The sequence below is a fragment of the Falco biarmicus genome, chromosome 14, assembly GCF_023638135.1.
Source record: "Falco biarmicus isolate bFalBia1 chromosome 14, bFalBia1.pri, whole genome shotgun sequence".
NCBI classification, from domain to species: Eukaryota; Metazoa; Chordata; class Aves; order Falconiformes; family Falconidae; genus Falco; species Falco biarmicus.
In genome coordinates, this window is record NC_079301.1 from 10,355,399 (window position 1) to 10,373,495 (window position 18,097).

Genomic DNA, 18,097 nt, shown 5'->3' on the forward strand with positions numbered 1-18,097 from the left:
GTGTTGGTAAATGCCTAGATACCGTGAGTGTGAGCTTGGATTTACCCAGACTTGGAGACATTTTTCTTTGCAGTTCCTAGAAAACATAACTACATTTTCAGTGGGGGTTGTGTTACATTTTTGGCTCGCCTCTGATGTACTGGATTTATTTGCTGCTGGAGCAGTTGATGAAAACGGATCATTCTGAGTAATGCACTAGAATAAAATACTAATGGGAGGTCTGGTGTCTTTTGTTCACAAGTAGTAGTGGCTTTCCAAAATGTTGTTTGCATGAATTAATTCCATGGGTGTTTTGGTTTTGTTTTGGGGCTTTTCTTTCCCCATGGGTTATGAATAGCTGGCTTATTGTTTTGAAAATGAGACTGCCCATTGTGGTACCTTTATCCATCTCTGACAATCCTGTACTCCTGGTCTATCAAATACTCATTCTGTTGCTCTTTGTTGTGGGCTATATCTGTGCAGAGGTTTAAATAATGATGTACTCGTTCTTCTGCAATATATTAGGTTGTGTAGGGTGTAGAATTTGTGAAGGACTGATGTTTAAAATCCAATTTCAGCATCTGGTACTAAGCTTATTAATGATTTGTGCTTTACCATTTTTCCTGACACGTGTGCATTCCTGTGTGCAGTGCAGAATAGGGATAGGTAAAAGTGTGTTAGTTATTTCATAATGAAAGCACAAAATCAAAATAAAAGCAGGTTCCATGAATTAATAGCTCTTTTTTCCTTGTAGCTTAAAAATGTATTCAGCAACATAGGTCACTTCTGCATATAAATATTCAGTAACTAAACCATTAAAAAAGAAGCTTTGTATATAGGCAATCTATTACTGAAAAGACTTCCTGTATCCTGAAACAGGTACATCAAGGATCTTTATTTTCTTTGCTTCTAATTATTACTAATTGTATTTTGGGCTTTATTTTTGTTGTTGTTTTATTTTGAATCTTAACATATTTGAGTAAAAGTTGTCTGCAGTGATCTTGTCTTTATCTTTTAGGATGTAGTAGAGCCCAGTCACTACATTCAGCATTGCATTTTCATCATGAAAGATCATGTGAAAATGTTGAAGGGCAGTCTCTGACAAGAATAGCCATATTGCTTGCTGCTGTAAAAAAACTGTCGATGTGGTTCTATACAAGTACCATCTTGTAACAATCCTGATGTAATGTAGCACTGATTTACAAATTAATCCAGTGAAATACATATTTTAGCTGTCTTTCAGAATATGCTTGTAAACAAAAGCTTCATAGTCTTTACTTTGACTTAGTGTGTAGAATTGTTTTGATGAGTGGATAAATGGTATTCTGCTGGTGAATCATGGACATCCTTCACAGAGTATCACTATGGCATAGAGCTTGATGGAGGATCAGCAACTACTTTGGAGGTCGTCTACTTACTGGCATTCTTGTAGCAGTTACCACTCTTTCACATTAAAATATACCTGGGAATAAGGTTATAGATTTAGACTGAGGTATGGGAGATGGGGGGGATGGATCAAAAATCTTTGCTGTGTTTCAGTTTCTGTTCTAAGTCAGTGACTCTGAAATTCGGTTCCAAGGTACTCAAAACAAACATTTAAAAAAACAACCTCTACTAAATCTGGATGTAAATGATTTATCCTTTTGCATATCACAAACCCTTATGGAGTAGGATCTACAGTGTCACTGCAAATCCAGAATATTTGGTCTTAACATCAATGAAATCAGCAACAGAAAGAAAACAACTTCAGTTCTCAGTAAGGTTCAGATATGTATATGTTGAAATACAGCTGCTGTTGATTTATCAAAAATACCCTGGGATTTTTTTATTTAAGGTCTGGCCATGTTTTACATATAACTTAGGATGTAATGGCTTGCCAATACATAATATGCAAATACTCTAGCACGTTTTTGGCATCTTAAATTACATGACAAAAATTACTGCTGAGCTAAAAGCATAATGGCAATATCTGGCTGTTTAGCTCTGACCTTATGTTTGTCTTATCTCTTTTTAACTGAATTGTCACTGCAGCTCTTTGGCCAAAAAACCCTTATTTTATTATTTTCTTGGATTTGTTTTCTGTTTAAGCAGATCTTGTGCAGCTGTTAAATTAATTTCTGAAAAAAAAATCATAGGTCGTGAGATATTGAAAGGTATATCAAGAGTTATATAGAATATTCCAATTATTATATTAACGTGTGTAATTTTGCTTCTCGCTGCGTGAGCAACATTAGGCCCCCTGGCAGCTAAGTAATTGAGTATATCACATCAATGTAATCACTGTCTGTTTAGCTGGAGAGTTGTGTGTTTTCTGTTTGTTTTTTTTCCGAGATAGGTTCCTGTGCTATATTGCCATGCTGAACTAAATCAGCCTGTGCCTTTAGCAATTTCCCCCTTTTTTTGGAAATATTCTTAGAACATGAATTTAGTAAATATGAAAGGTACTAGACTGACAGCTCAAACAGTTTATTTGCTCTGGATAAATGTAGTGGTGCCATCAGTCTTATGTGTTTATGACTTTGAAATAAAACTTGATTCCCAATTTTTAATTCTGAGGGAACCTCCAAGCAATTATAAGAAGATGAATGACTGCTGGTAAATATATTAACTTCGAAATTTTTAATTTCTCACCACCTGCTACCTCCTTATATAGCTGAGAAGTAACACCAGTGTATTCCCAGTATGACTTCAGAGTGAGCCCTCCTGTCATGGCCCATAACAATCCCAGCACCACAGGCAGGGCTTCGACATGGTAATTCCTGCGTATGTCTGCTGAGGGTATGGGATGGGAGTGATTGATGTCACTTGCGTGACTTTGATTTTTTTTATATCTTATATACCTAGAAGGGCCATAAATAATAATGAATGTGATTATGCATTAAAAACGACAACAAAAAGTTAATATTGCGTGTAAGTTGCATAAGAATGTTAATTTATAATACTGTGTTTCTGCCTTTGTAATATATACTTCTAAAGCAATTACATTTTCCTGTCTGAACAAAGTTATTTTTGTTGGTGGCACCAGTGTTGATTAAGGTAATGGCAGGTGACAGTAACACCACCAAATTCAATTTTCAGCTTAAGAAAAGAACATTCAGGTATGATGGATATCCTAAATGTAGATTACATTCTAGAAATCAGACATGTTGAAAAACGTGGCTCTTCTGTAATGACTTCTTCAGATTATGTGGGATTTTTTGGGGTGGAGGGAGTAGTGTTTATGGTCAGAAACATACCCGATGCAAAACCTGGAAGCGACACAGTTTATAAGTAAGTAATTGTGGAAACTCCCCACAGTGGTTTCTTAGCCTGTCCAAGGTGTTTGGACTAAGGGAAAATGGGTATGTTTGAGGCTTTCTTGTTGAAGGCCAGTAAGAAGGGTACTTGTTAATACTTGGTGTTATAGACAAGTTAGGAGAAGTCTCAGTTGAGTGAGTTGAAGTTAAAACAACTTATTATTAGTTCACCTGCATAATTGCATTATGAAGAATACCAGTAATATCTTAATCTTAAAAAAAATATAAATAATTCCATGTTATAGCCTTATCTGAAATGCGGACCTACCAGAAATGTGCAATGTGTAGGTTTTTTTTACTTTTTGTATAGAATATTCATCCATCAAAACTAAATTTGCTATCACGTTGACTACTTTTGTGCCTTGGAATATCAAAAAATGAACATCTGAAATATTTTTGTGCTCGATTAATCTAAAGAACTTTTTGAGATACAGATTTCTGCTTTGTTACTTGCTATTTGAGGATGGGGCAAATGAGTATTTTGATCGTGACCTGTATTGCAAAACCTTATGCAAGAAGGGAAAAGGATGAGCCTTTGCTTTTTCAGTTTTTCTTGTTTGTAAAAATTATGTTCTAATTTGTAGACTTCACATGACTTTTGAAGTTTTGTTGGAGCTGATTCAGAAGTGTATAAATTTTACTGGCAAGGCTGGCATTTAATGCTTGAGACGTGTCCTTAGCAAAAAGGTAACTGAGTCAAGACTGAAGGCTAAAATTCCACAGGAAATGCAAAGATACTTGCTAGATCTTCTACGTGGTAAAAGTTCTACATGACAGTGTAGAGAGGCTTCTGAATGTTCTGCTTTTCTTCCAACTAATCTGGAATTGTTTGCTGCTTGCTAGGAGAATCTGCTGCCATGTCTGATGGATCCAGAGAAGCTATAGCACTTTAGGTGGGTTGGGGGATGTGTGTGTGTCCTCTGTTACAGAGCTAAAGGTTTTTTTTTTTGCTTGACGGACATGATTAGTCTGTTCCCAAGTGTCAACATATGATTTTTTCAAAGAAGGTTTCTGTAGTTACAAGGCCTGCAGGAACACTGTATCTCAGGCCTGTTAGGCTGCTGACCAGCAGATGTAACTGCACAATGAGCAAATCCCTGACCATCTGTGTATTAAAGCAAACATCTACTTCAATTTGTCACTTTACCACAGTTTGAATAGGTGGAACCAGCAGGTAGTGGTCAAGAACTTGATATATTAAAGACTGACCTAAAACTAAAAGGTTTATGGAAGTGTTCACTTGAAATCATTACATGCAGTGATATTGCATACTTATTTTTGAGCTAACAGAAGCGGCTACAGCCATTCTTAACTGCTGCTGTGAGGTCTGGCACGAGCAAGACAGAGTCAGTGGGAGGCACAGGCAAATAAGAACAGATGCTGAAGTTGCTACAGCAGTGGCCTTCGTGTCTCAAGAGAACATAGCGTAGTTGTTGCTAGACCCTGTTCACTTGTGCTCATGGACTGTTCGTTTACCCATTTTTCTTCAGGGTTTTTTCTGCATCGCTCACCTTGTTTTCCAGTGTGTTTTGCCTTCCAGCAGTCTAGCTTGCTTTAAAAATGTTTCTGCTTAGTTTATCCAGTGTCAAGCAATTTTATCTGCATGAAAGACAAGTCCTGTAGTAAATACTGGTTACAGTGATTGGTTGTAACCTTTTGTCTCTGCCTTACGTCTATTTAGGTTGTAAGCTTTTCAGGACAAAGGCTTGGATGTATATAACTGAGCATACAGAGACTAACGTAAGTTTTACTTGGGAGTTTTGTGTGCATTTTAGGTAATCCTTAAGAAACCCAGACTTTGCTTTATTTACAAATGATAATTACTTACCCTTATACTACTTTTCTGTGAAAATGTTAATACAATCTGAAACTGAAAATTGGAAATTTAACAATTTCAAAAACAAAAAATAAATCGACAGAATTAAACCGATAAGTAATGGCTGATTTAAGTGGGAGGAAGATCCCCTGTGCTACAATACACAAGCTTAATAAGTCTTGTGAACTTGTCAGGAGAACATATTTCACTCTTTCTGGTAGTAAGTTGTTTTAAGAATTGTAGCCTAGACAAAATACTGAAGTGCTGTGTTGTTTAGGGAAATAAATAAGCTTCCTGTGGGATTTGCTGCTTATCATTTCAAACTGAAAGATTTGTGGTGACGAGACTCCTTCGGAAGTGGAGAGGAAGATAATCCTTGATACATAGTAATGTCTTTTTGACTGTATAGGCAATTGGTGTGCCAATGTACCCCTTCATATACCAACCTGAGGAGTAAATGGTTCCCTCCTCTTGGAGATGTGTTCTTTATTTTTCATTTTAATTATGCTATAATAACTGAACATGTATACTCAAGAGTTGGAGCAGTGCGTGGAAATGCCTGGATCCTTCTTATGTGGTAATATGGCAAGGAATTCCCTGAACTCATGTGTTGGTTTCAGCACTGCATTGGTGCACAGCAGATCAGCACTGGCATGCCCCCCAGTTATTCCAACCTTTAGATCGGTGCTTCTGGTGTAGTTTTTGAGTGCAGATTTCAGGAAAAACCTCATATACCTGAACCAGTGTGGTGAGTGGAGACAACTTACATGAAAAACAAGAATTGCCTGAACTGCACTGCCAATTTAGACAAGTTCAACGTATGTGTCCAGTGTAGACCAGGAGACTCGGCTCAGTGAAGATGAGCCAGAATAGTGGGTTCCTCAAGCCTATGTTGGTTGCAAAGCCAGCGTGCTGAATCTCAGTTCCTCCTCTCCAGCAGCAGAAGTCTGTGAGACAGTAACTGTTTGGTCTGTTCAATTACAGAAAGATGTATTTCACATGGAAGAACTGTGGTTCCAACTGATGAGATGCTTTTTTTTTGGTTTAAGTCCCTAAAGTAATAATAGTCTTTTTCTTTAAAAAAAAGGATTTTTTTCTTCTTCAGTAGTGCTGTTTAGCTTGAAAAGCCAAGAGCTCAGAATCTGTAAAATTTGGTTTCTGGTTGTTCTGTACAAGCTTCCTTCTGTGCTTGATGAGAAACTTCAATTATGTGGTTGTGTACAGTTTCTTCATTTGTCACTTCAAGTGCACAGGGAGGATGTAACTGAAATTAGTGATGTGGATAACTCTAAAGCAGGTATTTCCTAGCTCTTCAGTTGTTGGATTTAGAACCCAAACAGCATTTTGTAATATCTTTTTCACGAAAATAGAAGCTATTCTGTGCTCTGTCAAAGACACAGTTAAAAAAAAAAAAGCTACTTATAGCCACCTATAGTCTTGGGAGTGTTTTCCTGTTTTAAACAGGTCTAAGAACAAACACAAGCAAAGGAATATTGAACTGAGAAGCAATGTGAAAAGTTGGTTAGCTTCTCTAATATGGAACATCCCTGTGCTAAATATTTGATGGCATACCACTATGAGAAACATGGTCACTCACATTGGCACAGTGCAGTACCCTGTGTTTTACTTCAGTAAGCGTATAAGGAGACATTGCATGTGTTAGAAGACTGAATAAATGATTGAAGATGTACTGGAAGCTGTGAAGCTGGTCAAAGTAATTAGTTTTCCTGGAAGTTTTTTTTTTCATCTCTCTAGCAATTAAATAGTCACATTGGTGGCAAGGAAATGCCTCCTTTATACTTTTTCTGAACTTGCTTAGAAGTCGTGAGTGTCTCATCCGTCCATGTTGCAATTTTGTGACTGCATAAAAGCTGCAACTCTGTCAGTGCTCTTTATCCTTTCAGTGCTCTTTCTCCTTTCAGTTTCAGAATGTCTTACTATTGTTTCCCTTGCTGTCAAATTACTGTCACATTACATGCAAAGGGGTTTTTTTATATTTGCTGCTGTTTCTCACTATGTTCCTTGGTGTTATAGGTGCTTGGGAAGAGGTGCTGGTCCTTATTTATGTGTGGTTTCTCTGATCATGGTTATATGTAGGGTTATATACAATTAGAAAAAAACCCAGAAAATTATATATAACAGTATATTGTAAACATGTTCCTAATATATAAATTGGACGTAACTGTATTGATACAGAAGAGGTGTCTAGTCCAGGATTCTCTGAAGGGCATTGGTCTCTCCTCCCAGAAAACAGGCGATAGGATAAGAGGAAATGTCCTCAAGTTGCACTGTGGATCGTTTAGATTGGATATTAGGAAAAATTTCTTAACTGAAAGGATGGTCAAGCATTGGAACAGGCTGCCCAGAGAAGTGGTGAAATTGCCACCCCTGGAGGTGTTTAAGAAAATGTGTAGATGTGGTGTTTAGGAACATGGTTTAGTGGTGGCTTTGGCAGTCCTGGGTTAACAGTTGAACTTGATGATCTTAAAGGTCTTAATCACAGAATCATTTATGTTGAAAAAGTTTTGAACTCTGAACCTGCCAGTAGGATGTGTAGAGTTTGAGGGGAATGCTAGAGATACTAGAGGACATCCCTTCTGACTTAAGCTTGGCAAGTGTAAGAGTACAATTCTCCTGAGGTTTCCGATAATCAGGATGAATTAGTAGTTTCAGAAACCTAGTTCTGTTTCAGTTTTATTGGAAAGTGCTGGGTCGCTTATTCAGAGGACTTGTGATCAGAATCTATGAGAAAAAAAAACCTTTGAATAGTCTGCCGCCTTCCCACCAATTCCAGCTTTCTGTTTCTGGCTTACTCTTGTTTTTTGTGGTGTGTGTGTGTTTGGTTTTTTTTTTCCATATGCCAGATAACAACATAGGAGCAAGGTGCTTAAAACACTGTAGTGTGTTCACTTTCTTTTTGGTAAACTGGACACAGGATACACTTTTTTGTGAATATAACTGTTGTTTTGGGGGGGATTTTTGTGTTGGTTTGTTGTGTTTTTTCTTTTCTTCTTCCATAACTTTCTATTTGAAAGCTGAAAATGAAGATTTGTTTCATTAATGCTGCTATCAGATTTCATGGCTGGCAGAATTAAGACCTTTTACAGGAAGCAGGTAAGTCTTTAGGAACACTTGGCTTTTTTGATCCATCTCTAGTTTTCTTCCTTACCATCATAAGGAACTGATATTTGAAATACTCAAGTAATATTTCCAAACCTAAGATGATTATACTCTTGTAATAAAAACAAACTACTTTTTTATATCCTGTAATGACATAGGTTGAAAGAGATCTTGATAGGTCATCCAGGACAGTCTACTACTCAGAACAGGTATTGTTAGAGCAGTTTGCTTGTCCAGTTGAGTTTTGAGCATTTCCAGTGATATTTCAGTCTTGGGGAAGTATGTTTTCTGGATTCTCCTAGAAGCCTCAGGTAATTTCATTTTTCTGACTAAAGACAGCATTGTTACGTAAACAATGAAACTGATTTGTTCCTGTCAAGTGCCATTTCTGTGGTTAGTAATGAGAGCTGTATCTCCTAGTTCCTTTCTTAGTTTATCAACAAGCTGGGCAAGGATCCCCAAGCTTAGCAGACTTTGAAACATACTGTTTTCTTAATTTTTTGCTTTTCTCCTATATCATTTGTCACTTGTAATATTGGGCTTATAGACTTCAGCTTAAGATCAGTAAATTCAAATAGTACCTTTGAATGCCTGCAGACTCATGAATCCATTTGCCCTAGTGACAGAATGATCAAGTCATTTATATAGTACTTATGTGACTTTTGAAGATCAAAACAAGAGAGAAAACAAGGATATTTGTAGTGATTACACTGAAGACCAGTTGTATTTATAGAGTATGTTGATCTTCACTACAGAAATACCACAACAGGAACTGGCAGCTTCAGTTTGGTAGTAAACAACTACTATATTTCCATGGCTTTCATTACCTTGTGTACTTCTCAAAGCAGGATTGCTAAGACAAGGAAGGAGGAAAATATTTTCTAAACCATTTTGTTCAAACACTTGTAAGTTGTTAGCAGCTCTTCAAGGTCTTTGGAAGCTGGATACTGACGTAGTAGTAAAATGAAGCATGTCGTTTTTAACTGTGGATAAATCAAGCTCAGTGTTAGCTCATCAATGTTTCTTACTAATAAAATTAATGAGCATCTGCATTTAATCATTCCCAGTAAAGAAGATGACAAGACTAAGGATAATGCAAAACCACAGTTTTTGTAGCGATGCAAACATACTTAGAGATGTACAGGCTTGGAACATTCTCCTGAGGACTAAACTAGCACTTCTCCATGGTATGACCGTGCAAACTGTGCTAGTGTAAAATAGCTAATGAACTTAGGTAATTGCTAAGGAATTACTTGTTAGGCCACAGTCACAACACTCCAGCTGAGAGATTTAGAGGGTATTTTTCTACTTAGCTTTGATTTGCTGTGACTCTCATTCTGTAGCCCTGGTTGTTGTTCATCTGCATTAAGTGAGAGATTTCTTCCACTACATGTATTAAATCTATATAATAACATAGCAGTGTGCTGAAGTTCACCCCATCATAGCAGGAGTCGTGGTGGGCATAGTGTAGATGAAGTGTTGGACTGCTTTGGCAGGCTGGCCTGTTGTTAGCTTTGGATTCATACTTTTCTTTCTATGTATTCTGGAATCTCCGTTCCTGGTAGAAGGTGGACAACTCGTGTTCATAGGAGCTTAAAGTATTAGACTTCTGTAGTCTTGACTTAGGTTTTTAGCTTGTTTTTCGAGACAAGTTTAATTATTTCATGCATTCATCTTTGCTTTATGGTTAATCTTAAATGCTTCGCAGGTTGGATTTAACTTCCCTTCCTCCTCCTTAGGGAGATAAGGAAATGCATACATTTACTGGCTGATTCTTTTGAATTATTTTGACATTTCAGCATCTGGAATATCTTTGTGCAACAGAACTTAGTCTCTTAGATTTTATATTCTGCCTCCTGTTACTTGAATGCTGTGGTGTGAATGATGGCCGTTATTTACCATGGTTGATCGTGAAGTTAAAGATGTTTGAAGTCTGATGTCCTTAATTGTGAGTGAAGGTGACACACTAGGAAGGCCTTAGTCTTGTCTGTGTTGCTGATATCATTCTTGGTACTCCATCATATCAAATGCAAATTGGATAATTTTCTCTTTATAGGACCTTGCTGAAGGAGGGACACTTGGCTTTCTGTTTGAGATGTGAGAAACAGAAAGATGGAATATTTGTGTAACAGAAGAACAGTTGGTAGGAGGTGTGGTCATAAGATGGTTTTGGAGCATTACACTAAAGAAGGAACATTTGCCTGCCTGTATTTCTTCAGTACCATTGGCCTGTCAAGTGAATTAATAATTACTGTGTGAAATATAATTAAACTGAGGTGGATTTTTATTGCTGTTATTGTTCAATGTAAAGTGTAACAATCACAGGATTTGAATTATAAGGGGATTGAGTGTTTTCTGGATATGGAAGACTTCTGCTTCCTAGAATTACCATATGCAGGTGTTTTTGCAGTTTCTGGGACGTCTTTTTTTTTCCTTCTTCTCCAGCATGATCTTGCATCTGACAGACTAATAAATTTTACCCATGTTCTGTGTGTTGATCTCAGATTTGTGTTTAGGTTGGCTAAAAGTGTTATCTTTGGGATCAGGTCTGAACACTTAGTTTTATACATTCATTGACTTCTGTAGGACTAATTATCTAGTTACTGTTGTGCTTAATGTTTTTTGGCCTAGGCTTGGCTAAAGCATTACTAGAAAAACTGGCTAGGAATATCTGTATGTAATACAAATTAGGGGACCAGACCTGGGTTTTGTGGGGGTGTGTGTGGGTTGTTGGTTTTTTTGATCTAGTTTCTAAATACAATTTTGGAACACTTGGAGCAAACAAACCCCCAACACATCAATGTCATGGATCAGCGTATTTTTATGAAAAATGTTACGATGTCAAGATGAGGTCCAAGTGTAAATTTCCCAACTAAGCCTGTATTTCAAATTCAGCATGTAGTGCATACAAAGTGTGAATATAAAAATGACTGTACTGGATCAAATAAAAGGCCAGTCTGTTGTAGCAGCATGCCTCTGATAGTAAGCAGTAGTGAATGCTTAGGGAAAAATGTGAAAACGGGGCAAACATGATGTTGATGCTATTTGACTACCTTATTGCACGCTGCTCTAACCTGACAGCTTGAGCTTTTTGTTTTACCTTTTGATCGTGGCTTAAACTTGTACAAGATACTTTCTTACTTACTACTTATAGCTTCCCCTTCAAACTCTGATTTCCTAAAATTCTTTCCTTTTGAACTTTAAATATATTGTCTTTTAGTTATTGTCTCACAGTCAGTAAAGACTTTTCCTGTTCAAAGGAAACCAAGCTCCAATGAACTTCTCCATATTTTTCTAGTTCCCCTTTTAAATTTAACCTTAGCAATGGTGTACTTCTCACTTTTATTGTTTCTGCAGAGACAATGAGTTGAAATACTCTGTGATTCGTGAGCAGTTATGGATCGTGTCTTCTATTTAGTCTTCACGTAACCCCAATTTAGAGTTTTCCAGTCTAAACTGGTTAGGCAAAGAATCCCTATAATCTCACTTCTGGAGGAGTTGTCATCTTAAATCATCTGTGGTTCTGCATTTAGCAGCTTCCCTTGCTTCTTCAGTCTATTAACCCTTAGAAAACCATTCTCATTTTAAGTGCCAGCAGTGTGCTTCCATTTTCATTGAGCTTAAGCCTGTCTTGTTTGTAGAGAAACACTCCATTCTGGAAGTTTCCTTGTTTTTTTCTTACGCTGTTTTCTCTGTCATATGTTATTAGTCTTCAAAAGGTGCCTAAATTGCATAAGCTTCACATTCACATTTTATTTAGTATAATAGATGAACTCACACATTTTTTGCTCATTGTGAAAACAGGTATAAATAACTTTTCAGTTTGGATACAGAATAGAATTACTTATTTTTAAAAAGCTGTAAGTATACTTGATAAATGGAAAACTGTATACACTCGGATCTTTCTCTTTCGAAAGATCTGAACCCCTGGAGCTATTCTAATGCTGTTTTGCATTGAATGAATGGCAGGTTGCTTGAAAGAGATGTCATACTATCTTCCAGCTCATTATGTACCTTTTTTTGTTTTGTTATTGACAGATAATGGGTATAATTTCCTATTTTAAGAGGACTTTCAGGTTTCATAATGGAGTAGTGGAATCCTTGCCCCACAGTGTCTTGGGGCATTATTTTCAGGGAAGTGTTTTCAACAGCAATGTATACTAATTTCACAGTATTTGTATATTTTCTTGTAATGTGAAATTGTATGGGTTTTGTACAAGGCTACACTAAGGGACTTCAACCAGGCTGTGCTAATGTCATTTTTGTCAGGCCAGGCTAGAAACTACAATATTTTATATTGCCTGTTGTATACTACATTTGTCCAGGGCATAGAGTTGGTGCATCCTGTAGTTGTGGTCTGGCCCACCTCTTGAGTTTTATTTCTGCAGAAAAACCAGTAAAGCTGGCTTTTAGCCTTTTTCTTTCCAAGACCTATGGTAGACATCTGGCTGGATGCACATGTAGTGGCAGAATTTTCATGGTACTCTGGAATTTTCCAGCTCAGATATAACCTACAGTACTGCTCTTTGGATCAGTGGCAGTAGGATGGGTTTGTCATTTGTATTTTGTGGACTAGATATTTGTACCAGCCTTCAGTTAATCTTTCCAGCTGCTGATAAAATCGGGAAGAGCCTTAGAGCCGATTTCTTCAGAATGGGTTTGTATCAAAGACTCTCTCACGTGGTGGAGGTTGTAGAAGTGTGCTGGCAATACAACTATGCATCTTTTTTTCTGTGTGCATTTTCTGCACGTAGTTGTGCCATTCTGCTGAGTATTAGAATAAGTGTGTCATGGTTTAACCCCAGCTGGCAGCTAGGCACCACACAGCCACTTGGTCACTCCCCCTGCATTGGAATGGGGGAGAGAATCAAAAGAGTAGAAGTGAGAAAACTTGTGGGTTTAGAGTTAAAGACAGTTTAATAAGTAGAGCAAGGGCCACCCACGCAAGCAAGGCAGAACAAGGAATTCTCTCACCAGTCCCCATCGGCAGGCAGGTGTCCAGCCATCTCCGGGAGAGCAGGGCTCCGTCACATGTAGTGGCTACCTGGGAAGAACAAGCGCTGTAATTCTGAACATCCCATCCCCCCCTTCTTCCTTCTTGCCCCAGCTTTATATGCTGAGCGTGATGTCATATGGTGTGGGACATCCCTTGGGTCAGCTGGGGACAGCTGTCCCAGCTGTGTCCCCTCCCAGCTCCTCGTGCCCCCCAGCCTGCTCGCTGGTGGGGTGGCGTGAGCAGAAGAGCCCTTGGCTCTGTGTGAGCACTGCTTGGCAATAATGAAAACATCTCTCAGTTATGAACACGTGTTTAGCACAGATCCGAAACATAGCCCCGTACTAGCTATAGTGAAGAACAGTAACTCTATCCCAGCCGAAACCAGCCCAGAGAACCTTTGTTTAACCTAAAAAGGGTTTTGCAGAAAATTCTTTCATGTGAAAGCTGCCATTTTTCTATAATGTTTTGAAAGTTGATGTGGTTGAAAACAGACCTCACCTATTGTGAAAACTTTCTCAAGCTATGCTATTTTTTTAATAATGTTTTTTAACTTCAGTTGGAATGTTTAGTTTTAATTAACTTTATTCCATTTTTCATTCAGTTCGTTAAGAATGCCAGTCCTGCAGCCTAGATCTTTCTCTTTCTGCCACTTGAGGATGGAGTTTGCAGAATTCTGCATGGCAGTGAATGCCCTGGTCTGAAGGAAGGCTTTGTGATACTTCAGCTTGAGAATATTTCTTAAAAATGATGGAATGATGGAGTGACAGCCTGTTAGCTCACAAATGTCACGTATTCTAGACTTCAGAAGCAAAGTTGAGGTTGCTTCCAAAAATAATGCCGCTGGAAGGTGACGTTTCATTGTACTAGTCCATTGTATTTGATGGGCATCTGCAGGACATTGTGTGGATGGCCTTCCCCCCTGCTAGGCACACTGGTGCCTTGCATTCAGCCTGGCCAGTTGTGTACCAGCACCATGTTTTGTTTGCAAAGCTGTCTTCTGCCCTTTTGTCCTCCATCCACACTAGTGCGAGGAGTTACTCTGCCACAGGTGCAACTTTCTGTGTTTCCCTTTATTAAACTGGATGGAACTTCTGCCAGCTGAGGTCACTCTGGCTGGCATCACATCCCTCCAGCATGTTCGTTGCCTCTTCACTCCCTGCAGTTTGGTGTTTGTTGTCCGTGCACGTCCTGAGGGCACGTTCTATCCTGTTTTCCAGGTTGTTGGAGATACTAAATGACTCAGATTCAAACGTTTGCCCTGAAAAATGCCACTCATACCTGTCATACTTCAGACTGTTGAGCCCTCCTCTTTGAGCCACTTTTCCAGCTACTTTCTAGTCTACTTTTTTCAGTCCAGTGTAGAACAAACATAATGTTTGTTCCAGCAGTAATGTGATAGGAGCTAAGCAGAAACACAGTTATTTTATGCAAGTGTTAAAAACAGAGAACTAAAGCCTGAAATAGCAAGGGATCTGTACTGCTTCTTTGTTAAAAGAGTTTGTTCAGCATTTCTGAGAAACCACATCCTTTTGAAATATCTTGGGTTGGGAATAAGAGTCACTTTCAAAAAGGTAGACAGATATTCTCAAGTAAATATCTCTTTCTTCCAAGATAGTTTCATGGACTTCTTACAAGACAGGTTTTAGTAGTTAACTGATAATTTCCATTCTTGGAAATTCCAATTCTTGGGTCACATCCCACTTGAATTTTCTGGACCTTTTAAAGGTTTCATGTAGTTGGAGATGGTATGCGTTTTTGTAGTGATCTGGTTTTTCGTATCTTCTGCATGCAGATTTGTAAAATGAAGTCATGCATTGTTGAAATAACTCTAGTTCAAGTATTATGTTTCCATTGTCAAAGATACCTCCTTACTGCTCTTAAGGTTGCAATTTTGCCTAGCCTATTTTTATAGCTAAATGTTTTTGGCACTGGTCTTTGTGACTTCAGTCTCTTTTTAGCTGTTACACATGTGTAACTGGAGAATGTCTCAGTTACTGTGCTTGCAAGAAAGAATAGTTTTTTAGATGGGAATTGTATTTCTTAAGCAAAATAAATATGTAAGGTGTTTTGCAAACTTGGCTTTAGCATTGCAGATATTTTGTACAATAAGGTTAGATTCTAATGTAGCTGTCAAACAGGAAAAGTAATGTTTACTGGGTTTGTACCTTGATTTACTGTTGTGCCTAGAATTGGAGGAAAAAACCCAACAGTTGGACGGAACAAAGACTGACAGAGGAAGGAAAATCATAATTGGTATTCAGTTGCATTTAAAAATGTTCTTAGTTGTGTAGTGGGCTATCTATTTTTGAATTCCTGTCACTTTTCTATTGTTGTAATTGCATATCAAACAATAATCTTTCAATATTTTAAGGGGTTTTGTGTATTCTATTCAGCAGCATCTGGTAAAACTGAATTATTTTACACTTCTTGCAACACCTTAATTTTTAGGAGCATGACAGGAACAGTGGGTACTTCTATCTTCTCCTACTGCAGGGAAATTTTTGACTAAAAATTAAGGTTTTTTTTCTTTTGCTTCTAGATCTTTCAAAGAACAGATTTACTGAAATTCCTCCTGATGTCTGGCTGTTTGCACCACTGGAAACTTTGAATTTGTATCACAACTGTATCAAATCCATTCCAGAATCTATTAAAAACCTGCAAATGCTTACGTACCTTAACATTAGGTGAGTAATGCTTGTTATTTTTGGTCTTTATGTAACTTAACTCATTGGAGAGAAGGGATTCTACTCATCATGTCATTGAGTGCCCTTCTGCCCTCATTTTTGCCCAGATAAGTAAAATTCTGTTGTTTGTTTGTATTATCCTTGGTGTTTCAGGCAGCAGTTTTTCCTTCCTTTGTGGGAAGGAATTGACTGCATTATGAAATCTCAGTCAGTAAACCATGGTAGCTGAGGATAAGGTGAGTTTACAGACTTTTTTCTTTGGTTTTAATGTTGTGTGTTGTGCAGACACATAATGTTTAGAAACTGTAAAAAGAAAAAAAATTTAAAAATTGTGACTCTTCAGAGTAGATTACTCTGGCCAGATGGCTGTTATTTTGCATGATATTTATGTCCGTCGCTGTATTGCTGTTCTTAAACTTGGAAAACATATCTTTGGATCTTCTTGGAAGAGCAGAAGATTAATATGAGCTCTGAAAGGAGAGGGAATCTGGAAGAACCCTCCCAAAAAGAGCAGAGACCCTGTTTTCAACAATATTCCTTGTTTCTGATCCTTGACTACATCAAGTTCAAAACAGTCTTCTCAGCTAAGAGGTATTTAACATGTGAGATATGATTCCAGAATTTGTTTTGAAAAAAATTGCAAATTGATCCTTGGGAAAGAAGAAAGTAATAAATAAAAAAAAAAAGTCCTGCAACAGCTTATTTCTGTTTTGATCGTAATTGAGGTGCTGAATGCAATTCTTCACACAGAATAAAATAACCTGTAGTTCTAACTGGATGTACAAGTTTATTTTGAGAGTTGACTCTCCCAATCACCATTTACCAACTCTTATAATCATCATTTACCATACTGTGCTCTGTCTTCATTTCTGTGCTAATGTCTGAGGACTGTTTTCACAACGCATGACTATGTGGATGTGGTGGGGTGTCCTTGGCTGGACCCCAGGTGCCCACCAAGCTGCTCTGTCACTCCCCTCCTCAGCAGAATAGGGGGGAGAATGTAAGGTGGAAAAAACCAACCTGGGTGAGGGGTGCGTGTGTGTCAAGATAAAGGCAGTTTAATGAAGCAATAGGAAAAGTCATGCTTGTGGAAGCAGAGCAAAACAGAATGTGTTATTCTCTGCTTCCCATCAGCAGGTGATGTTTGACCGTATAATGAAGCAGAGCTTCATTATCTGTAGCGGTTGCTCCAGAAGACAAACGCAGTAAATAACACATACCCATTCCTTCCTCCTTTCTCTTAGCCTTCCTTGCCGAGCAGACATCATATGGCATGGAGTATCCCTTTGGTCCATTTGGGTCAGCTGTCCTGGCTGCGTCCCTCCCAAGACCTTGCCCACCCCCAGCCTGCTGCTGAGGGGTGGGAGGAGGTTGGAGAGCAGCCCTGGTGCTGTGCGGGCACTGCTCAGCTTAGCCAAAGCCCCGGTGTGTCACCAGCACCACAAGCACAGCACCATGGGGGCTGCTAGGGGGCTTAGTCAGAGCCAATACAGCAGACTATAGTAGTTAAAAAGACTAAAATCCAGGCTTACTAGTTTCAGTATGTTGTTACAGAAGAAAACCAGATGATCTTAAATTCTAATTCTGGATTCAGATGACTGAAGAAATGTATTGTGCAATTCATTGTGAAGTAGGCAGCTTTTTTTAAAACAAACAAAAAAACCACCCACCTCAAGCAAAAGACCAGAGGAAATTAAGGCTGTGGAGAATGACTGTTTCATTGTCATGTTTTTGTAATCAATTTTAAAAGTTTACTTGCACATGATGTTTTTGCGTCTCGTGCTCTACAATAAAAAAAGCCTGTCATATCTGCCTGAAATACAAAACAAAAAGAGATTTACTGTATAGCTACATCCAAAACTTGTATTCACTTAGAATTAACAGACTGATAGAAGATTACTTTCATTTTATGGCGTTAAAATTGCAGTACTACTTGGAAGGTGAAACCCTTGCAGGGACATAAATTTTTGTTGATTTTGCAGCTCTGTAAACTGGACTAATTGAGAAAATTAATGTAAAATATTTTGGTGTTTTTTTTTAAAAATATGGAAATAGTGCTCTGTTTTAATAGTATAACTTCTGGGTTTGTCTTAATATAGTGTAACACAAATGTCAACACTTAAGTTTGTGGGTGTTGTTGTTGGTTTTTTTTTTTTTTTCCTCCCAAAATAGAACTGACCTCTACATAGTTCTACTTAAAGCAACA

At 38.0% G+C, this 18,097-nt stretch overlaps 1 protein-coding gene across 2 annotated transcripts in view; it reads left to right on the plus strand.

Annotated features, from left to right (window-relative positions):
• Nucleotides 1-18,097, plus strand: part of LRCH2 (leucine rich repeats and calponin homology domain containing 2) — a 54,576-nt gene that overhangs the window by 1,819 nt on the left and 34,660 nt on the right. For both annotated transcript variants that reach the window (XM_056359658.1, XM_056359659.1), the window contains exon 2: nucleotides 15,747-15,891. In XM_056359658.1, the coding sequence (XP_056215633.1) occupies nucleotides 15,747-15,891 (145 nt within the window). The remainder of the gene's footprint in view (nucleotides 1-15,746; nucleotides 15,892-18,097) is intronic.